Source organism: Bufo bufo, chromosome 8 (assembly GCF_905171765.1).
Source record: "Bufo bufo chromosome 8, aBufBuf1.1, whole genome shotgun sequence".
NCBI lineage: Eukaryota > Metazoa > Chordata > Amphibia > Anura > Bufonidae > Bufo > Bufo bufo.
This window is the reverse complement of record NC_053396.1, coordinates 211,783,757-211,807,931: the sequence shown is the minus strand read 5'-3', so window position 1 is coordinate 211,807,931 and position 24,175 is coordinate 211,783,757. Positions and strand designations below refer to the sequence as shown.

Genomic DNA, 24,175 nt, shown 5'->3' with positions numbered 1-24,175 from the left:
TTGAACACCATTGAAAGTCAATGGGAGATGGATCCGTTTTCTATTGTTCCACATTGTGTCAGAGAAAACGGATCTGTCCCCATTGACTTACATGGTGTGTCAGGACGGATCCGTTTGGCTCTGCTTCGTCAGGCGGACAGCAAAACGCTGCAGGCAGCGTTTTGTTGTCCGCCCCCAACTGATGCTTTCTGAGCGGATCCTTCCCCCCGGGTAGATACGGGCCCCTGCTAATATACTTACCTTTCCTGCAGAGTGCGCGGCTGGCTGATGGCGTCCGCAGGAGACGGACCTCGTCTTCTTCCCAGCATGCATTGGGATGGACCTGACTTCACACACAGCGTCCGCCAGCTCGCTGACGATGCAGCGCGGTGCTAAGTCGGGAGGCCACGGAGCGGTGAGCGAGAAGCTTCAATAAACTGCCGCTCCGTGGTCATCTATGGCGATAGGGCGATGTAGACAAAATCTATATCGTTGCCCAAATTTATATAGTTTATATCGTACATCATTTATATCGCCCACTCCTATGTATTCTAAATTTTTGCGGATGCCACGAAACAGAGATACTGATGCGGACAGTATTTTGCGGCCCCATTGAGGTGAATGGGTCTGCGTCCGTTCCACACAAAATGTGGATTGGATGCAGAAAAAAAAATACGTTTGTGCGCATGAGGCCTTCGGTGAGAAGTACCAGTCCATGTTTTGGGACAGCCCCTTTCATTTAAAGGGTGTGTCCATGTTGTAAAGTATATTATTGTTTGGGGCCGGCAGCAGAAGCCTCCCCGCAGCAGGCGGAGGACCCCAGAGGTCACGCCCCCCGTATCTCAGAGATGAGTCAGGAATGGGTCGCGTTCACTTGGGTGAATTTTGCATCAGTATTTGTAAGCCAAAACCAGCAGGAAAAAAATAAATTAAATAAAATGTATAATGGAAAGTTTTTCACGTCTTCCGTGTTCTGGATTCGCTCCTGGGTTTGACTTACAAATACTGATGCAAATTACTGACCGAGATACTTCCGCGTGAACGAAGCCTCGAAGTGAAAAGCGTCGCAAGGTCTCCTGATAAGGATTTTATGATTCCTCCGGCTGCAGCGAGGTACGCCATTGCGCCGGCAGTCACTGACCAAATACTGACCGTGTGATTAGAGGCCATTAAACTCCTGCATGCAGGGCTTCTTTCCCATCTGAATAAAACCAATTTCAAATGGCCAAAAATCATGCAAATTGAGCGTAAGACCTGTATCACTCGGATTTGTGCCCTGTGCTCTGGCGCGGTGAGGAAGCTGGCAGCCTGCGAGCGTCTTTCCCTCACCGCGCCTGCGCCGAATGCTGAACGGCGCGAGATTTCACCAGAGCACAGGGCTGGCAGACAGATGCGAGCGCTACCTGGCCCTGTCAATCAGGACTTGGAGGGAGGCGACAAAGGTGGGAGAACGGAGCCTCTAGGAACGGGAACTACGCCCCCGTTCTGGCGTAACAGGGGCGTAGATAAAAGTAGGAATAGGCGAGTTAGGTTTAGCTGACACTAGCACATCGCTAATGTCAGCTAGCTTAATAGGGTTAAATCTGGTGACAGAAGATTTTTTAGTATGAGGCTCCTAAAAGGGGTCTCTGGTGACTTCCTCTGTATTGGTAAATTTGTCCTATTGACTCCTGTATTATCTTTTTGTTTGAAGACTGTAGTATGGTAAAGCCTGGGGTCATGGTGAAGATCGAGGAGGAAGAGCTGTATGATCCACATTATGACGGGCGCTCAGAGACCAGTACAGGTAAACCGTCATTCAGAGGAGATCTGTCATTATCACTGCTAATCTCCGAGGGTTTTTTTTTTGTGCCAAGTTTCATAATCTTTCGTTAATGTGGAAGCCTCGACATAGACTTGTTTGGGACCTCTATCTTTGGAGGATCCAGCACGTCCTTGCTTTACATGAACTGCCCTTGGATTGTAATACTTCTTTTCTCCTGTGGTGGCACTGTAGGATATTTGATACCTCCCAGGTTCCTGTACAGATTGTCGTAGTCCTGGACCCTGCAGCTGATTTCAGTAAGACACCCTGTGATCAGCTTATACAGAATTGTGAAAAGCATCTTATTACATAATTTCATCCTTTTTTTTATTTTTTTTATGTGTTTAATAAACAGGAGTAATAGAATTATAGAGGACCTATCACCGATCCTGACATGACCGTTTTGATAGCTTCATGCATTCCCCATGTAATAACTGGAGCATCTATTCTTATGGTTCTATGTTGTCCCATTCCCCTATTATTTCTACTAGAAGTTATCAATGAATTGCTAGCAGTCTGCAGTAAGGGTACAGAGGGGCGGTAACCAGTTGGGGGCGTGTACCTGCACAGTGTAAAAATGGCAGCACTGATTGGACAGAGCGAGACTGTGCAGGTACACACCCCCAACTGGTTACCGCCCCTCTGTACCCTTACTGCAGACTGCTAGCAATTCAGTCATAACTTCTAGTAGAAATAATAGAGGAATGGGACAACATAGAGCCATAGGAATAGATGCTCCAGAATTGTTATTACATGGGGAATGCATGAAGCTATTAAAACTGGCCTGTCAGGAGCGGTGAAAGGTCCCGTTTAACCAATATAGTTTCTGTATCAATTTATCACTATTTTTCCTATTTCTACTTGAGTGAGAAATTGTCATGTTTCAGTATTACAAAAAAATAACGTCTCATTTGTTAAAACTAGAATACCCCTTTAAAGGGGTTTTCTGGGACTTAGATATTGATTGCATATCCTCAGGATAGGTAATAAGTATCAGATCATTAGGAGTTTGGTACCCCCCCCCCCCCCCCCCCCTTCCTCCCAGTGATCACTCGGAGAGGAGCTGGAAACTATATAATGAGTGGATGGAGCCAGAAGCACAAGGTTCCTTCTCCTGTGCACTGGATGCGTCGGGGGGACTGCAGCTCTGCTCCCATTCAAGTGACTGGGAAGTCAATAGCCATACGCTTGTTCTGGAAAGTACACTGTGGACAGAGCTTTGCATCCACTGTATAGTTTCCAGCACCGATGGATGACCGGTAGGGATTCCCATCTAATATTGGCGACCATGAGAATCTAAGCACTGGAAAGCCCCTTTAAATATTTTACTACTTAATGTGGACCATTAATATAACTTTACACCAGTTTTCTGGAGCACAGAGGTCGCACATTTTAGAACAAAGTTCATTTTGTGCAAAAATGTTTAACTTTTTCCACTGCCTTTTTGTAGGTGTTACGGGGACCGCGCCGATTTCATAAGCTTAACATCATTTATGCCACAAAACTGGCGTAGATTCAGTTTCCGTCACATGGACAGTACAAATATATAAAGGGCTTGCTCCTTCTAAGGCCCCTTTCACACGAGCGTGACGGATCGGCTCCGGATGCGTTCAGGGAAACTCGCACCATTTTGCAAGCAAGTTCAGTCAGTTTTGTCTGTGATTTGCATTCATTTTTTTTCCGCGCGGGTGCAATGCGTTTTTCACGCGTGTCATAAAAAAACTGAAGGTTTACAAACGAGATCTCTTGGCAACCATCAGTGAAAAACGTATCGCACCCGCACTTGCTTGCATATGCGATGCGTTTTTCACGCAGCCCCATTCACTTCACTTCAACGCAAAATATAGAACATGCTGTGATTTTCACGCAACGTGAAAAAAAAACGCTCATCTACACAGACCCATTGAAATGAATGGGTCAGGATTCAGTGCGGGTGCTAATAAGTTTGGACTGGCATAGTAAATATGCCCCACCCAACGCCTCCGAACAGTATATATCCAGCCCCCCCCCCCCCCCTTCCAACCACCTCCAATAGCAGTGTCTGGCCATATGTGGTGGACGCGCATGTACAGTGTCATTTACACTCTTCTCCTGACACTTGCCACCCTCCCTACCCCTCTGGGCATGCCCGGTAGCTTGGAGCCATTCTGCTGGTATATAGAAATATTCAAAAAGCAAGCGATGCTACCTTCCAAAGCTAGAACTTCAGCGCATGAAAGGCAGGAACTTCAGCGCATGAAAGGCAGGAACTTCAGCGCATGAAAGGCAGGAACTTCAGCGCATGAAAGGCATACCCCTTTAAATTGGATCAAAATTCGATGCCGAATTATTTCATAGCCAATGTAAATGGGGCCATGGAACTAATAAGCACTTGAAGGTATTGCCCAACCATCAGAACTTGTCACGAGAACGGGATCCTGGAATATGTAGAGTGAAAGTCTTGCCTTCCATTTATCTTCTCAATGCCCCTTTAACGTCGGCACCTGACAATAGCATCACAGGGTGTTAATAGGCTGATTTAGCCATTGCGGCTGGATGTCAGCAGTAACCTGGGGCTAACGGTCGGACCATTACCTTCGATTGTATTTATCCTGCTGCTTTTAGGATCTCGGTCTGCACAGTTGTGAAGTTTTTACCCCCCCCCCCCCAAAAAAAAAACTTACTGCATAATAACATGTTGCATAAAACCCCTTTGTGTGAAAGTTTTCTGGACTACGTTTGCTGCTCACACACCCTTTACATTTATATTTTGAAGGGTATCCTCTAATGAATCCAGAAACCATGATAAAAGAAGAAAGAAACGAGGAAGATTCCTTTATCAGGAATGAAGAAATGTATGAGGAAGAAGAAAGTCCCGAGAGCAGCTTCGGTGAGCCGCTCTACAGAACATCATTTGACATAAGTAATACATTAGTTGAGTCATGTTATTCTGACCACCGGCTAATATCCAGAGTAAGGCTACATTCACACAACCGTAAGTGTTTTGCGGTCCGCGAATTGTGGATCTGCAAAACACGGATACCGGCCCGTACATGGCCGGAGCTATATAGTAAATGCCTATTCTTGCCCTCGATTGCGGACAAGAATAGGACATGCTCTATATTTCCGCACAGCTGCAGAACGAAACTACGGATGCGGACAGCACATGGTGTGCTGTCCGCGTTGAACGGATGCGGACCCGTTCATACGGTGGTGTGTGAATGTACCCTAACTGCAGCTAGACAGGCTGGGAGTGAATGATTAAGGTCCTGATAGGTGGTCATAGGTATCTGGAGCCATGCTTACTGCAGTGCATCCTACCGCTGCTGGAGGGTGAGTGGGGCAAGATCCATAGAGCAAACACGACCATCGAGGTGGTCTCACAGATGCTCAATTGGGTTCAAGTCTGGGGAATTAGGGGGCCAGGGTAGCACTTGGAACTATTAGTCATGCTCTTCCAACCATTGTCGGACACTTCTCGCCGTGGACATGTCGTATTGTCTTGCTGGAAGATCACATCTGGCCCCAAGGAAGACAATTGGCATGTATGGGAGTACATGATCTGCTAGGATGGATTCAGACCCAAATCAGTTGAGAGTGCCTTCTACATGGATGAGTGGCCCAGAGAATGGCCGGAAAACCTTCCTCAGACTATAATGCTGCCAACATCAGCTTCTGTTTTTCCAGCAGTGGTTTCAGGGTTTTTGTCCTCTGATGTTTCTTGCCCGACTTGCCAATGTCCACTGTTGAGGAAGTAGAAAACGTGACTATTCGAAGAAGGCAACTCCTTACCAATCAGTGGGGGTCCAATTCCTATACAGCCGCGAAACCTGAATCCTTTTCTGCTGATGCAACTTCGTTAGTAGAGGTGCAGTAACCATCTGTCTGTTTCAGAGCCCCATATACAGTAAGGTTCGCTGATCACACATCTAGTAGACTCCTGGTTCTTTTAGGCGGTGAGCTGCTCCACTGTAGCGTGTCAGTCCGCCCTCTCGCACCTTCATAGCTGACGTTCCTCTCACATGAATGGCTTGTGGCGCTCCGCAGATTCCACATCGTTAATTCACAACGGTGACATTTCTCCACTCACCATACGCTTCCACCACAGCAGCACGAGAACAGTTCACACTGAGCGGTTTCAGAAATACTGCTACCCTTGGCCTGAAAGCCAATAATCATCACTTCCTGCAATAGATAAATTGTCCCATTTACCCATCACACACCTTATATACCCACCGAGGGATTTGTGTGCAGACAGCCTATTACACCTTATATACCCACTGAGGGATATGTGTGCAGACAGCCTATCACACCTTATATACCCACCGAGGGATTTGTGTGCAGACAGCCTATTACACCCCTTATATACCCACCGAGGGATATGTGTGCAGACAGCCTATTACACCTTTATATACCCACTGAGGGATATGTGTGCAGACAGCCTATCACACCTTATATACCCACCGAGGGATTTGTGTGCAGACAGCCTATTACACCCCTTATATACCCACCGAGGGATATGTGTGCAGACAGCCTATTACACCCCTTATATACCCACCGAGGGATATGTGTGCAGACAGCCTATCACACACCTTATATACCCACTGACGGATATGTGTGCAGACAGCCTATCACACACCTTATATACCCACCGAGGGATTTGTGTGCAGACAGCCTATTACACCCCTTATATACCCACCGAGGGATATGTGTGCAGACAGCCTATTACACCCCTTATATACCCACCGAGGGATATGTGTGCAGACAGCCTATCACACACCTTATATACCCACTGAGGGATATGTGTGCAGACAGCCTATCACACACCTTATATACCCACCAAGGGATATGTGTGCAGACAGCCTATCACCCCTTATATACCCACCAAGGGATATGTGTGCAGACAGCCTATCACACCTTATATACCCACCAAGGGATATGTGTGCAGACAGCCTATTACACCCCTTATATACCCACCAAGGGATATGTGTGCAGACAGCCTATCACACACCTTATATACCCACCAAGGGATATGTGTGCAGACAGCCTATCACCCCTTATATACCCACCAAGGGATATGTGTGCAGACAGCCTATCACACCTTATATACCCACCAAGGGATATGTGTGCAGACAGCCTATTACACCCCTTATATACCCACCGAAGGATATGTGTGCAGACAGCCTATCACACCTTATATACCCACTGAGGGATATGTGTGCAGACAGCCTATCACACCTTATATACCCACCAAGGGATATGTGTGCAGACAGCCTATTACACCCCTTATATACCCACCGAGGGATATGTGTGCAGACAGCCTATCACATGCCTTATATACCCACCGAGGGATATGTGTGCAGACAGCCTATCACACCTTATATACCTACCGAGGGATATGTGTGCAGACAGCCTATCACACACCTTATATACCCACCAATGGATATGTGTGCAGACAGCCTATCACACCTTATATATCCACCGAGGGATATGTGTGCAGACAGCCTATCACACACCTTATATCCCTCGGTGGGTATATAAGGTGTGATAAGCTGTCTGCACACATATCCCTCGGTGGATATATTAGGCTACTTTCACACTGGTGTTTCTGGGTCCGCTTGTGAGATCTGTTTCAGGGCTCTCACAAGCGGCCCAAAACTGATCAGTTTAGCCCCAATGCATTCTGAATGGATAAGGATCCGCTCAGAACGCATCAGTTTGCCTCCATTCCGCTCTTGAGGTCGGACACCAAAACGCTGCTTGCAGCGTTTTGATGTCCGCCTGACGATGCGGAGCCAAACGGATCCGTCCTGACACACAATGTTAGGCTTCGTTCACATCACCGTTCAGCCTTTCTGTTGTCCTGCTCCGTTTAGGAGCTGGAGAACGGAAAAGACGGAGAAGGCATATAACTGAGCCAAACGGAGCCTAAGGACCCCATAGACTATAATGGGGTCCGTTATCTTTCCGCTCAGAAGATGATTTTGGAGCGGAGACAAAAGTTGTGCATGCAGGACTTTTGTCTCCGCTTCAAAATCATCTTCTGAGCGGAAACATAACGGACCCCATTATAGTCTATGGGGTCCTAAGGGCTCCGTTTGGCTCAGTTATGTGCCTTCTCCGTCCTTTCCGTTCTCCTGCTCCTAAACGGAGCAGGAGAACGGAAAGGCTGAACGGTGATGTGAACGAAGCCTAAGTCAATGGGGACGGATCCGTTTTCACTGACACAATATGGTGCAATTGAAAACGGATCCGCCTCCCATTGACTTTCAATGTAAGTCAAAACTGATCCGTTTGCATTATCATGAACAACAAAAAAAAATATATATATATATTTTTTTTCATGGTAATGCAAACGGATCCGTTCTGAACGGATGCAAGCGTTTGCATTATAGGTGCGGATCCGTCTGCAGATACCACAGGTGTGAAAGTAGCCTAAGGTGTGTGATAGGCTGTATGCACACATATCCCTCGGTGGATATATAAGGTGCTATAGGCTGTCTGCACACATATCCCTCTGTGGGTTTATACGGTGTGATAGGCTGTTTGCACACATAGCCTATCACACCGTATAAACCCACAGAGGGATGTCTGCACACATATTCCTCGGTGGGTATATAAGGTGTGTGATAGGCTGTATGCACACATATCTCTCGGTGGGTATATAAGGTGTGTGATAGGCTGTATGCACACATATCCCTCGGTGGATATATAAGGTGTGTGATAGGCTGTATGCACACATATCCCTCGGTGGATATATAAGGTGTGTGATAGGCTGTATGCACACATATCCCTCGGTGGGTATATAAGGTGTGTAATAGGCTGTATGCACACATATCCCTCGGTGGATATATAAGGTGTGTGATAGGCTGTATGCACACATATCCCTTGGTGGATATATAAGGTGTGTGATAGGCTGTATGCACACATATCCCTCGGTGGATATATAAGGTATGTGATAGGCTGTATGCACACATATCCCTCGGTGGATATATAAGGTGCTACAGGCTGTCTGCACACATATCCCTTGGTGGATATATAAGGTGTGATAGGCTGTCTGCACACATATTCCTCGGTGGATATATAAGGTGTGATAGGCTGTCTGCACACATATCCCTCGGTGGGTATATAAGATGTGTAATAGGCTGTCTGCACACATATCCCTCGAGGAAAATGTGTGTGCAGGCAGCCTATAGCACCTTATATACCCACCGAGGGATATGTGTGCAGACAGCCTATCACACCTTATACACTAGGCCTGCACGATATATATCGCCAAAGCAATCGTATCACGATAATCGCCAATTGCGATATGGCCGATTTAAAAATGCAATTATTTTTCGCTTTATAAGACGCACTGTGCGTCTCATAAAGCGATGGTTGACTTTTTACGTGGCTGACACTGATGTATCGCCGGCCGCTATGCTGCACAGCGCGGCCGGCGATGCATCAGTTACAGTGCGGGGAGAGGCTGGAGGCAAGTCGCGGTGGGCCCCGCGCACATAACAGTCTTTGTATGCAAAGTCTTTCTTTACTGCTGAAACAATCCCTCTCCTATTGATAAAATCACCAGCCTCTGTACTCACTATGAATGCACTGCAACGAGCGGGCCGGCCGGGGTATGACTACAGTCAGTCACGCTCCTGCTTCATTAATGAAGTGGGAGGAGCGTGAGTGACTGAGTGACGTTAGTCATGCCATCCGCGCGTCCCCTCCGTAACAGTGCGCCATCCGCGCGTCCCCTCCGTAACAGTGCGCCATCCGCGCGTCCCCTCCGTAACAGTGCGCCATCCGCGCGTCCCCTCCGTAACAGTGCGCCATCCGCGCGTCCCCTCCGTAACAGTGCGCCATCCGCGCGTCCCCTCCGTAACAGTGCGCCATCCGCGCGTCCCCTCCGTAACAGTGCGCCATCCGCGCGTCCCCTCCGTAACAGTGCGCCATCCGCGCGTCCCCTCCGTAACAGTGCGCCATCCGCGCGTCCCCTCCGTAACAGTGCGCCATCCGCGCGTCCCCTCCGTAACAGTGCGCCATCCGCGCGTCCCCTCCGTAACAGTGCGCCATCCGCGCGTCCCCTCCGTAACAGTGCGCCATCCGCGCGTCCCCTCCGTAACAGTGCGCCATCCGCGCGTCCCCTCCGTAACAGTGCGCCATCCGCGCGTCCCCTCCGTAACAGTGTGCCATCCGCGCGTCCCCTCCGTAACAGTGCGCCATCCGCGCGTCCCCTCCGTAACAGTGCGCCATCCGCGCGTCCCCTCCGTAACAGTGCGCCATCCGCGCGTCCCCTCCGTAACAGTGCGCCATCCGCGCGTCCCCTCCGTAACAGTGCGCCATCCGCGCGTCCCCTCCGTAACAGTGCGCCATCCGCGCGTCCCCTCCGTAACAGTGCGCCATCCGCGCGTCCCCTCCGTAACAGTGCGCCATCCGCGCGTCCCCTCCGTAACAGTGCGCCATCCGCGCGTCCCCTCCGTAACAGTGCGCCATCCGCGCGTCCCCTCCGTAACAGTGCGCCATCCGCGCGTCCCCTCCGTAACAGTGCGCCATCCGCGCGTCCCCTCCGTAACAGTGCGCCATCCGCGCGTCCCCTCCGTAACAGTGCGCCATCCGCGCGTCCCCTCCGTAACAGTGCGCCATCCGCGCGTCCCCTCCGTAACAGTGCGCCATCCGCGCGTCCCCTCCGTAACAGTGCGCCATCCGCGCGTCCCCTCCGCAACAGTGCGCCATCCGCGCGTCCCCTCCGTAACAGTGCGCCATCCGCGCGTCCCCTCCGTAACAGTGCGCCATCCGCGCGTCCCCTCCGTAACAGTGCGCCATCCGCGCGTCCCCTCCGTAACAGTGCGCCATCCGCGCGTCCCCTCCGCAACAGTGCGCCATCCGCGCGTCCCCTCCGCAACAGTGCGCCATCCGCGCGCCCCCTCCGCAACAGTGCGCCATCCGCGCGCCCCCTCCGCAACAGTGCGCCATCCGCGCGCCCCCTCCGCAACAGTGCGCCATCCGCGCGCCCCCTCCGCAACAGTGCGCCATCCGCGCGCCCCCTCCGCAACAGTGCGCCATCCGCGCGCCCCCTCCGCAACAGTGCGCCATCCGCGCGCCCCCTCCGCAACAGTGCGCCATGCGCGCGCGCCCCCTCCGCAACAGTGCGCCATGCGCGCGCGCCCCCTCCGCAACAGTGCGCCATGCGCGCGCGCCCCCTCCGCAACAGTGCGCCATGCGCGCGCGCCCCCTCCGCAACAGTGCGCCATGCGCGCGCGCCCCCTCCGCAACAGTGCGCCATGCGCGCGCGCCCCCTCCGCAACAGTGCGCCATGCGCGCGCGCCCCCTCCGCAACAGTGCGCCATGCGCGCGCGCCCCCTCCGCAACAGTGCGCCATGCGCGCGCGCCCCCTCCGCAACAGTGCGCCATGCGCGCGCGCCCCCTCCGCAACAGTGCGCCATGCGCGCGCGCCCCCTCCGCAACAGTGCGCCATGCGCGCGCGCCCCCTCCGCAACAGTGCGCCATGCGCGCGCGCCCCCTCCGCAACAGTGCGCCATGCGCGCGCGCCCCCTCCGCAACAGTGCGCCATGCGCGCGCGCCCCCTCCGCAACAGTGCGCCATGCGCGCGCGCCCCCTCCGCAACAGTGCGCCATGCGCGCGCGCCCCCTCCGCAACAGTGCGCCATGCGCGCGCGCCCCCTCCGCAACAGTGCGCCATGCGCGCGCGCCCCCTCCGCAACAGTGCGCCATGCGCGCGCGCCCCCTCCGCAACAGTGCGCCATGCGCGCGCGCCCCCTCCGCAACAGTGCGCCATGCGCGCGCGCCCCCTCCGCAACAGTGCGCCATGCGCGCGCCCCCTCCGTAACAGTGCGCCATCCGCGCGTCCCCTCCGTAACAGTGCGCCATCCGCGCGTCCCCTCCGTAACAGTGCGCCATCCGCGCGTCCCCTCCGTAACAGTGCGCCATCCGCGCGTCCCCTCCGCAACAGTGCGCCATCCGCGCGTCCCCTCCGCAACAGTGCGCCATCCGCGCGCCCCCTCCGCAACAGTGCGCCATCCGCGCGCCCCCTCCGCAACAGTGCGCCATCCGCGCGCCCCCTCCGCAACAGTGCGCCATCCGCGTGCCCCCTCCGCAACAGTGCGCCATCCGCGCGCCCCCTCCGCAACAGTGCGCCATCCGCGCGCCCCCTCCGCAACAGTGCGCCATCCGCGCGCCCCCTCCGCAACAGTGCGCCATCCGCGCGCCCCCTCCGCAACAGTGCGCCATCCGCGCGCCCCCTCCGCAACAGTGCGCCATCCGCGCGCGCCCCCTCCGCAACAGTGCGCCATCCGCGCGCGCCCCCTCCGCAACAGTGCGCCATCCGCGCGCGCCCCCTCCGCAACAGTGCGCCATCCGCGCGCGCCCCCTCCGCAACAGTGCGCCATCCGCGCGCGCCCCCTCCGCAACAGTGCGCCATGCGCGCGCGCCCCCTCCGCAACAGTGCGCCATGCGCGCGCGCCGCCTCCGCAACAGTGCGCCATGCGCGCGCGCCCCCTCCGCAACAGTGCGCCATGCGCGCGCGCCCCCTCCGCAACACTGCGCCATGCGCGAGCGCCCCCTCCGCAACACTGCGCCATGCGCGCGCGCCCCCTCCGCAACAGTGCGCCATGCGCGCGCGCCCCCTCCGCAACAGTGCGCCATGCGCGCGCGCCCCCTCCGCAACAGTGCGCCATGCGCGCGCGCCCCCTCCGCAACAGTGCGCCATGCGCGCGCGCCCCCTCCGCAACAGTGCGCCATGCGCGCGCGCCCCCTCCGCAACAGTGCGCCATGCGCGCGCGCCCCCTCCGCAACAGTGCGCCATGCGCGCGCGCCCCCTCCGCAACAGTGCGCCATGCGCGCGCGCCCCCTCCGCAACAGTGCGCCATGCGCGCGCGCCCCCTCCGCAACAGTGCGCCATGCGCGCGCGCCCCCTCCGCAACAGTGCGCCATGCGCGCGCGCCCCCTCCGCAACAGTGCGCCATGCGCGCGCGCCCCCTCCGCAACAGTGCGCCATGCGCGCGCGCCCCCTCCGCAACAGTGCGCCATGCGCGCGCGCCCCCTCCGCAACAGTGCGCCATGCGCGCGCGCCCCCTCCGCAACAGTGCGCCATGCGCGCGCGCCCCCTCCGCAACAGTGCGCCATGCGCGCGCGCCCCCTCCGCAACAGTGCGCCATGCGCGCGCGCCCCCTCCGCAACAGTGCGCCATGCGCGCGCGCCCCCTCCGCAACAGTGCGCCATGCGCGCGCGCCCCCTCCGCAACAGTGCGCCATGCGCGCGCGCCCCCTCCGCAACAGTGCGCCATGCGCGCGCGCCCCCTCCGCAACAGTGCGCCATGCGCGCGCGCGCCCCCTCCGCAACAGTGCGCCATGCGCGCGCGCGCCCCCTCCGCAACAGTGCGCCATGCGCGCGCGCGCCCCCTCCGCAACAGTGCGCCATGCGCGCGCGCGCCCCCTCCGCAACAGTGCGCCATGCGCGCGCGCGCCCCCTCCGCAACAGTGCGCCATGCGCGCGCGCCCCCTCCGCAACAATGCGCCATGCGCGCGCGCCCCCTCCGCAACAGTGCGCCATGCGCGCGCGCGCCCCCTCCGCAACAGTGCGCCATGCGCGCGCGCGCCCCCTCCGCAACAGTGCGCCATGCGCGCGCGCGCCCCCTCCGCAACAGTGCGCCATGCGCGCGCGCGCCCCCTCCTAGCACAATTCCCTTAAAATATTGCATTGCATATTGTTATCACAATTTTTAGGGACCTAATCGCAATTGCACAACATTCCCATATCGTGCAGCCGTATTATATACCCACCGAGGGATATGTGTGCAGACAGCCTATCACACCTTATATACCCACCAAGCCTGCTCAGCACACGGGACTTCCTTCACGAGCTGCACGCTGCTGATGTCAAAAGTAGGAAGTGGTTCTAATAATGGAACTCGACAGTGTAGCTCCAGGATTGTTACTCGTGTGTGCGGTATGGTTTCTATTCAGACCCTACCATGAAGGGTTAAACAAGTCAATGCAAATCACCAAGTCATCTTCTGTTTACCTCATAATAAAAGCTGTAAAGAAACTGTATCACCCACATTCTTTTTTACTAATTAATAAGCGACATAAGTGAAACACATATTCATCAATTTTTATTGTATAAATGTAGATTTTTATATTTTTTTTTTCAATTTTTCAGTACATGATTTATGAGGACGGCCATGTTGCCTGAGCTGATATTAACACCCTTGCAGCCACTCAGACCATAGGCAAAACAGACAAGATGCTTCCATTGTCTCCTATGGGAGAGTGTTGTGGGCATGTTCTGTGGCCTGTGCAGAAGGAGGCGGCAGGCTGTGTCCATCACCTATTGTGAATGGTGGATCTTATCTCATATCTGTCTAGCTATCTATCTTGTTATCCTTCGTTGTGATCCTGCCTGTAGTCACAATGAGATGACTGCTGAGAAGTGACCTGTACAGAACAAGACGTGTTAGCCTGTTATGAGGATAAGGCTACTTTCACACTGGCGTTTTGGCTTTCCGTTTGCGAGATCCGTTCAGGGCTCTCACAACAAGCGGTCCAAAGCGGATCCTGCATTCTGAATGGAAAAGGATCCGCTCAGAACGCATCAGTTTGCCTCCGATCCGTCTACATTCCACTTTGGTGTCCGTCTGATGAAACTGAGCCAAACGGATCCGTCCTGGCACACAATGTAAGTCTATGGGGACGGATCGGTTTTCTCTGACGCAATCTGGCACAATAGAAAACGGATCCGTCCTCCGTTGACTTTTTCAGCGGCGTTCAAGGCGGATCCGTTGCAGATAATACAAACGGATCCGTTCTGAACGGATGCAGACGTTTGTATTATCTGTGCAGATCCATGACGGATCCGCACCAAACGCGAGTGTGAAACCTTTAGAATTCAAACATCTTTTTTAAGTGTAGAGACCTGAAAAGTGAAAGATAACCACAACAAATTCTCTGGCCTGCAGATTCTCTTTGCATTTGTGTTTTTTCTGCTTCCCATTAATGCAAATTCTTCTGCCTCCAGGTCATTATGTAAAAAATGTTGTGGTGAAGCGCAAAAAAGATGACGGTGCTCATGGAATAGTTGATCAGCAGTTTGAAGAGAGGATCAGCTCCCCTGAACCCAGTCCAGGTAACTCTTCATTCATGATAATAGGAATCGGAATTAGTGGGGGGGGGGGGCTGTGTATGTGCTGAATGTTTGCAGGTGGGAATTGGTTGTTTCAAGGTGGTCGTTTTTGAACCAAGGGGGAACACTTTGCACAATGTGCCGTAAAAAACTGCGTGTGCTTGGTGTATGCGGCTCCTGCGTAGACCTGTGTGTCTGCATGGTTACCAACCTCTACTTTTGTATTGCTTTGCTCTACTCGCTGGATTTGTTTGGAGTCGGTAACCCTATATCGGCATGGTAGGAGTCATTTCAGCTGGACTTTCAGCAAAGTTGCTCTATTTTTAGATGCATTGGAGCAATAAAAAAAATAACCGCACATGTATACACACCCTGTAATTGTCGCACGACTGTCGCCTTACCATTTCTGTGCCGCCATGCGAGAAAATTACTGCTGTCTTGTAAAAATCGAAAAAAACGGTCCTCCCAACCGCATCTGCTTTGCTTTATTGCTCTGTATTTTAAAGGTCTGGAATACAGCGCTTATTATAATCAGTGCAGCAACACTTGCCGGCCCTTTTTTATTTTTGTATATAAAATATGCCGCTTCCACTGCGTTTGACACCAACCGCAGAAGCCACCTCCTTATTTTTTTTTTATCTGTGCTTGCGTCCGAATTTGATCCGTCTTTTTAACTCCCAATTTACGGCCGGGGGGGGGGCGGCCCCAGAGGAACCGGAAATGTCCCGTGGCCGGCCTGTTTTTTCTGTAGAGAGCCAGACGGCCTACAAGGTGCGCCACAGAAGGATGGCAATAAGGGTTGATGAGCTGATCCGCCAAGTCCAGCGCCATCCTGCGCTTTGGAAGCCTTCGGACCCTGGGTACAGTGACCGGTATCGAAAAACATCCGCGTGGCTCTCTGTGTGCCAGAACCTGTACCCGGAATGGGATGAGCTGGATGAAGGAGATAAAGGGATCCTAGGTAAGCCCCATTGTACCAGTCTAGAAAATATGTCTACGTATACTAGGTCTAGACAGGAAATGTGCCCCGTAAAATGAGACCCTAGGTTCAAGCCTATATTATTTGTCCTGTGTGCAAAAGCCAAGCATTCTATTTCCAGTCGAAACATCTGTTAAGTACAAGGTATTCATTTTAATATTTTTAGTTTTTTTTTTTTGTCTTAAATAAAGGAGAATCGGAAACATTTGTCGTAAAATTATCTTCATGCACCATACTGCCACTTTAACGCTGCCATCCATACTTTTAAGTTACAGCAGCTCCTAAAAGAAGTGGGATGAGTTGCAATTTTATTAGATTTTTTTCTTTAATTTTTTTTATGGCGGGTGGGAATTTTTTGCATGCAGGTTTGTGTATACATATGTATATATACTTTCTTCTACTCGTTGTTTTAGCTATTTTTTTGTATACTAAAGGCTAATAACTACGGCAGACTTGGGTGCCTTTTATTTTTATTATTTTTTAGATCTCTTGTTGCCATGGTTACCCTTTGTCACCCTGCGACCTTTGCGTGAAGGGCAGATAGACACAGGGTGCCCCTTCCTCCCTGGATGTAGAGGTCACTATTCACATGCCATCCACAAAGTTTAAATGGCTAGAATGATATCCGCTGCAGATGCCATGGAAACATCTCCTGCATCTGTGAAATCCACGGAAGGTTCTAAAAAAAAAATTAAAAAATTCCCAAGGAGGTGTTTGGTCCCATCGTTCTCCTGTGGGAAGATATTTTGAGCCTTAAATGAGGTGGTGCTGTCAATTATCCATAATGCAGAGAAGAAAACTGCACTGGAACAATGCGGCGAGACGTCCGAGAAGTGGAGGAAGATTTGATGGGCAAGCGAGGAAGCAGTAGACCAGTACACCACTAAAGCAACGAGAGCCCAGGATGGTGGAGGTTCTGTTGACGACATCATGAATGACGACAAATTTTATCATCTCCTTTTTAAAAAAAAATTTGAATCTGAAAAAATTAATTCTACAGCGACATAACAGCTGTGAGGATCAAGACAAACTTCTCGAACCAAGAAGCGGCCGGTTGTATGAGCCCTGAGAATCCCGTCACTGATGGTGTTTTAGATCCTTAGAAAATGCCCCCAGCTTCCCAAAAAAATTGTCCTTACATGTTTATTTGGGGGAAAATATAGAGCGGCATATGTAATATTGTAAAAATAAATAAATAAAAATGTTTAATTTCTTAAAGACGCTGTACTTAACAATTGTTTTGACTGGAAATTAAATAAGGTCTTGAGCTTAAATTTTTATTGGAATTTTTTATTTTTTTATATTATTTTATATTATGTTACCATTTGTTTTATTTCTTGGGGTCAGATATATACTTTACCCATTTTCCCATCACAAAGGTCCACAGGGGTCCTTGTATTTAGTAGAGCAGGATAGGTTGTGCTTCAGTTTTGAGTTTCTGTGTAGGAGTTTAGATTTTTACTTCCGTTATTGATGTATTTATTTCCTTGTCTTTTGTAGAGAATCTTATCCAGAAAAGGTGGAGGAGTGCCCGTGATCAGTTTAGAAGGGAAGTGGTCCACTACGAAGGTCTGAGTGGGTCGGGTCCCCTTAACAAGAAGCCATATATGTACCTTCAGCAGCTGATGTTCCTGAAACCTGTCTTGGACCTACGGCCGTAAGTGTTGATTATATCCGGATGTTTTCTTTCCTTTTTTGCTTTCTTGCAAGTGTATTGAAGTGTTTTTTTGTTTGTTTTCTGCTATCGCTTGCTATAGTGCAGTCACCAAATCTGGATCAGAGGCAGACTCCAAAGCAACCCGTGAACAGCAGCTGGGGGAGTCTGACCCTGAAGTGCCTGCAGCAAGACCAGCAGTGGTGGCATCCGAGAGCTGCGTAGAGCCACCCACCAACCCCTCTGTCACTCCCACCTTCCAGCAAGCTCCACCATCTCGACTTCCAGGGAAGAAAAGCAAGAAGACTGTTCCTAACTTCTCTACTGTGGAAACCTTTGATGGCCAAGTCCTGGACTTTGTTCAGCGAAACATTGAGGAGGACCCAGAGGATGCGTTCTGCCGCAGCCTTGGACATTACATAAGACAAGTCCCTCAGGGATGGAGATTGCGGCTGCGTACCGCCATCCAGACCCTTATAGAGGGCTTCACTCCTCCCAACAACCCCGAACAGATCCTTGGCTTACTCAGCCAGGTCAAGCTGGCACGTCCTGTTTGCGCGGCTCAACCAATGCACATTGAGTCCACCGCCTACCAGTCATCAAGTCAGCCCAACAAGACTACCTCCACATGTGCTTCTTATCCACAGTCTTCTCCTCATTCTTCTCACCGTCATCATCTGCCGCAATCCAGACACTCTACAGGCTATAGCCATAAATCTAATCCCCAATCAAACTATACCATCCTCTCTCTTCACGAGCACAGCCCTCTTATGCCTTCCAACTCTGGTCTCTCTAAAACTTCTGTTTCATCCCCCTCTCACATGCTCCCCTCTGCTCTTTCCCCTAGTCATTCCCACCATTTGCCCACTTCACCTTCTTGTTCTGCCTTGTATTATGGGCCTACTCCCCATACCCACCCCTCCTACACCGACTCGTGCTCTCCTGATTCCCATCAGTCCTCCCCCATGAATGTTTCATCCTCCCCATCTTCGCCTCCTAGGTTTTTAGACTTGAATTAACCCTTTTTACAGGGGTCCATCGAGAGCCCTTTTGTATTTTATGTATATGGTTTATATATTTGGTCCAGTTTGGGTAACATAGGTTAGGGAAAGAGTACTAATAAAGTCAGTATTAGAGTTGCATGTGCTGCACTAATCTAGGTAAAGAAAAGTGTCTTCCTCACTTCCTTTGCTGTAGTCAGTTGATAATTTCTCACGACGCGTCACGGTCCCACATTTCCTGCATACCAATAGTGTGAAGTCACGGCAAGAGCGGATGTGTAACCGGAGACTCGGGCTGCCATGCATGTTAGATAGGGGTTAGACGAAAGCTGACAGCCCCATGCAAGGTGCTGCTACCGCTGTCCCACAAAAGACGAACCTCCAATTGTAAAAATATAAAAAGGCAGCAGTGTCCTTAGTGCCTTAACCTTATAACAGAAAAGAGTGAAATGCTGCTGCCCGGAGGCAGATGCGTTTAACAATCTCAAATCCGAATCAAGCTGTTCCCTCCTGCGTGGGATTCCATGACTGGTACCAGTAATGTGGAAAATCATGGGAAATAAAAGGCAGGAGGTCACTGGGGGCTAATATAGTAATAAAGAGATATATTTATTGGTAAAATGTAGGGCAGCACGACATGTTTTAATAGTCTGCTGTCTTCCTCCGGCACATTCAAGCTGGAGGCCATATCTCCCCCAACAACAAAAGGATTAAAATTTGTACACATTTAGGGGCCCTATCTTTAGCATGTACATCAGGAAACATCCCTAAAGGGGTTGTCTCGTCATGGACAATGGGGGCATATCGCTATAGGGAGAGCGGAGCCCCGAAAGTGAAGGAGGGTGCACGGCCCACGCTCCCATTCATTTCTATGAGGCCGAGCCAGCTCGGCTATTTTTCGACGGCCCCATAGAAAATGAATGGAGGGCTGCTGCGCACGCGCAGTGCGCCCTTCTTCACTTTCGGGGCTCCGTTCGTTCTCCATATATAGCGATATGCCCCCGTTGTCCATGATGAGACAACTCCCTTTAAGTCCTCCAGCCACCACCTTTCCGGGCTCCGTTCTTGATATAGGTGCGAGTCCCAGCAAGTGGGACCCGCACCTATGAGACAATGGGAGCGTATCCTAGCGATAAGGCCCCCCATTGTCCATGATGAGAAAACCCTCTAAGTACACGCTAAACGTGCCTACAGGGCTCCATAAGACTAAGGTCAAAAGAGTAGCCTTTTGATCTCCGTCTGGTGGGCATATGCCTGTATACTGCAAAATTAGTATTAGACTGCGCTATTCCATCCTGCAGTTTCCTGTAAAAAAATAAAATAAAAAACACATCGGTTTAACCTATGGCTGTATGACATCCATTACGAGCCTCCGTTAAACTGATGCTTCAGAGAACTCCTGTGATGTCACTGCTCATATATGAACAGTTATCAAATGAGATTCCTAAGGCAAGCACCAGAGGGAGCACGGCCATGTTCCCAGCCAGCAAGGAGAGGAGCGATCTACTGTGTAGTAGTCCAATGAGGATTTGTCCTCCTACTGCTGCAAGCTGGTGGGCGGTGGTGGCTAAAACGAGGCAACTTAGCAGATCGCTCAAGGAACGTGTTAATACAATTTTTAGGGTCCGCTTACACAGGCAGATGTCAGGCCTATAACGAGCTTTTCACACAGACCAATGCAAACTGAGTGGGGAGCGAACGATGGTTACTGCCATCCTTTGTCCCTATTCACTTTGCATATTGTCGGGGCAGCATATCCGTTTACACAGGTGCAATGTGCTAGACCGGGGATGGGCAAACTGCTGCTCTCCAGCTGTTGTAAAACTACAACTCCCAGTCTGCCTACAGCTATCGGCCTACAATAGGGCATGATGGGATTTGTAGTTTTACAACAACTGGAGAGGTGCAGTTTGCCCATCCCTGTGCTGCATAAAAGATGCAACTACCCGACATAAATAGCGTTGTTTGTTCGGTGACCAGCAGCACCTTTACATCCCCCAGTTATTGGGAACCGGGGGCTCTTATGAACGTTTGTTCCCGGTATTTGGACTGGACTGTTCCTCAGCCAAGAGTCCTAAAACTCCAGTGTTTGGACATCTCCAATTTCAACTTTCCTTTCAACTTTTTTTGCTTTCTTGAAAAGTCCAAAGGGGCCCTTCCCGTAAAATGTGTACGTAGTATAATGGGGGAGATTTATCACAAGTATAGCAAAGGAAATGTGGAGCTGTACGGATTCTACTTCATAGTTTCTAGAGACCCTTTGGGAAAGTAAGGTAGAAATCCGATTGTTTGCTATGTGTAACTACTTTTTATGTTTTTTGATATGTCAAACAGTGTTTTACCCAACTAAGAAATTAGGGGTCAAAATGTGAGCTGTTGGTTTACGTTATTTTATGTAACTAATGTTATTTTATGTTATTTAATGTTTGTGCACATTTTACTCAGTAAAACAAGTATTGCGTTACAAAAACTGTGTGCGTCTGTTCTGTAAAGATATAAGAGATAAGTATAAGTGGACTGTTTTGTGTTGAAAGAGGGTGTGCTGTAGGGCTTATTGGTTCCTATATACCATATAAGACGCACCTGTCCATAAGATGCACCTAGGTTTTAGAGGAGTAAAATAAGAAAAAAATATTTTTCTTTGGACCTCAGAGCCACAATGTTAATCAGACCTCAGATCAAACCCTCAATGTTAATAAGAACCCCAATTAGACCTCAGATCAGACCCCCATGTTAATAAGACCCCCCCATGTTAATAAGACACTCAGATCAAACCCCCATTCAGACCTCAGATCAGACCCACATGTTAAGATCCCTATTCAGACACTCAGATCAGACCCCCAATGTTCAGATCCCCATTCAGACCTCAGATCAGACCCCCAATGTTCAGATCCCCATTCAGACCTCAGATCAGACCCCCAATGTTAGGACCCACATTCAGACCTCAGATCAGACCCACATGTTAAGATCCCTATTCAGACACTCAGATCAGACCCCCAATGTTCAGACCCCCATTCAGACCTCAGATCAGACCAACAAAAAAAAATATCGACTTACCTCTTCTGCTCCGGACACTGCTGCTCTGGGGATCCAGAGCTTTTCTGGCTGCACTGTCGTGACACGACGCAGCACAGTGCGAGGTCACACAACGCCGACGTCCTCGCTCTGTGCACAGTATGAGGCCGACAAAACAAGACCAGGAAGTGCTGAGTACAGAGCCCTGGGAGCGCTGCATCCACTTCCCGGTCCTCCTGTACTAATGATCGCTTCCATAATTAAAGTGGTCATTAGTATTCACTCCAGAAGACGCACTGGCATTCCCCCCCCCCCACACACACACTTTGGGGGGAAAAGTGCGTCTTATACGGCGAAAAATATGGTACTATGATCCACAAATGTAGAGCTGTGATACAGTCTTACAGGAGCAGTGCAGGTGTCTGACCTTGACCTTGGCTCTCGGGAATGTACCAATTCTACTTAGAGAGATCCAGCCGGTAGGGAAATAAGTCTGCAAAATAGTTCACCAAGGTCCCACTAAAAAGACTGTTTTCTTCCTTGTGTACAGTAGGAAACCCTCCAGCCACATAAATGTATTTGGCAGATATGCCTGTGACAGATTTTTCTTTTGTAAACCCTGCAGAATTTGGGCTCTTAATTCAGTCCTTTGAAAGGAGTGCAGCTGACCACAACGGGGCATAGGACTGCATAAATTTATCCCAAAGTGGGTTAATGGGAATTTCCTTGGCGTTTCGGGGAGGTCCTGGGAGTTGGTGATTTTATGCACCATTACCGTGGATTGTGGAAGTTCGGAAATTGTCATTACCTCAATACAAGATGTGATATTGAGACAGGCCTCAGTAACGGTCTTCATGGTTGGGCGCTGTCTCTCTTATATTGGGTCAAACGTGGTAGATTTACCAAGTAAAAATTGAAAATACAGTGAAGCAAAGGAAGATACAGTGGGCAACGGTATACAAGATGCGCTAAAAATTGGCAAACATGCTTTGTACCACATTCGTAATCCGGTTTTAGACACTTTTCTACTACTCTTTTGACTTCTAGAGTTGAGCGAACCTGCTTTTTTCGCCAATCGCAGCCAATCAGATTACAACCTTTTACTTTCCAATGGAGCTCTGAAAAGTGGAATCTGGTTGCTACGGGCAACTAAACCAGTTTTCCATTACACCAGTTTTGATACATTCTACCCCCTTTGTGTTTCTTATATTCACGCTCAATGTTTCAAAGAGATAATGGCTGAATTGTGGTCTGCTTGGACAGTTGATGACCACTTGCTAGGTTATGGCCTCACATTTAGGCCTCATGCACACGACCGTATGTATTTTGCAGTCCGCAAAAAATACGGATGACATCCGTGTGCATTCCGTATTTTGCGGAACGGAACCGCCGGCCCCTAATTGAAGAGTCCTATCTTTGTCCGTAATGTGGACAATAATAGGACATATTAAATTTTGGGGCGGAACGGGCATACGGAAAAGGAATGCAGACGGAGTATCTTACGTTTTTTTGCGGACCCGTTGAAATGAATAGTTCTGTATACGGTCCGAAAAAAAAACGGAACGGACACGGAATGAAAATACGTTCGTGTGCATGAGGCCTTACTTCTCTGAGACTGGGCTAGGAAAGTGGGGGATTTGGGGATTTTTGTTGGGCTGCATCGTGCCTTTGTTTGGAAAAGACTGAAATTGAGCCTGGACCCATCTACTGTAGCTGCGGTCACCAAATGGATTGGCTAGAGGGCAGGACGCATCTGATAACCCGACCTGTTAACCATTTGCTTGGACAAAGGAAATGTAGGGTGTGTTTGCCCAAGGGAAAGTTTTATAAACCCACCTGAATATGTGTGTGTGTGTGTGTGTGTGTGTGTGTGTTTTGGGGTCTGTGAGTGTGTGTGTGTGTGTGTGTTTTGGGGTCTGTGAGTGTGTGTGTGTGTGTGTGTGTGAGGGGGGTCTGTGAGTGTGGAGCTATGCTGTAACATCGGGACCAAAAAAACGGAATGCCAAGCTCTACTGGCAGGAAAACCTGAACTACATCTTTTAGTTTTTACGCAGTCCCTTTTACCGTCATTTGTATTGTCCTTCCGTAACTTGTATGCACTATTTTTAAGTTATATGAAACGGTTACGTTTAATATCTGCAGATGGGACCTGGTTATAGTTAGTATTCCGATTAGTGATGAGCGAAGCAAGCTTTGGATTCAAGATCCGAAATCGCTTCGCACACAACTTTGGATAAATGCTGTACGGAGACGGATCTCCGATGAGGGGGAGTCAGTTAATACCGAAGCCTTGCGAGACTTTCGTGAATAACTTCGGTATTTGATTTTTTAAAGTGGAAAACCACTTTAAAACTTGAATCCAGAATTAGAGGGTCGCTTTAAACACTCGCAGAGGTGTCAAGAGAGAGAGAGAGAGAGTCACCTAGCAGCACCTTGAGGCAAAAGTGCAACATTGAACTACACAATGCCGCTGTGCTGTACAATAATATTGCCATATAGTGCATATGGCTGGGGCCATACGGAGCAACTGCAAACTAGGGTTGCATCGGGTATCGAATTATCAGGTGTTGCACCTGAGGGGTTAACTGCCGCTAATCGCAGCTCCCTGTCATAGAGGTCAGGTGCCGGCTATGTGATTCT

The 24,175-nt window shown here is 50.6% G+C and overlaps 1 protein-coding gene across 8 annotated transcripts in view; it reads left to right on the top strand.

Annotated features, from left to right (window-relative positions):
- Nucleotides 1–24,175, top strand: part of LOC120978282 — a 63,862-nt gene that overhangs the window by 15,057 nt on the left and 24,630 nt on the right. For 2 of the 8 annotated variants that reach the window (XM_040406528.1, XM_040406530.1), the window contains exons 3-5: nucleotides 1,673–1,765; nucleotides 4,539–4,685; nucleotides 14,782–14,889. In XM_040406528.1, coding sequence (XP_040262462.1) covers nucleotides 1,673–1,765; nucleotides 4,539–4,685; nucleotides 14,782–14,889 — 348 coding nt within the window. Of the gene's footprint in view, nucleotides 1–1,672; nucleotides 1,766–1,975; nucleotides 2,041–4,538; nucleotides 4,686–14,781; nucleotides 14,890–15,595; nucleotides 15,848–17,365; nucleotides 17,523–17,622; nucleotides 18,923–24,175 lie in introns of those variants that run through there. The other 6 variants (XM_040406527.1, XM_040406526.1, XM_040406524.1 and 3 more) reach the window with 6 other exon arrangements.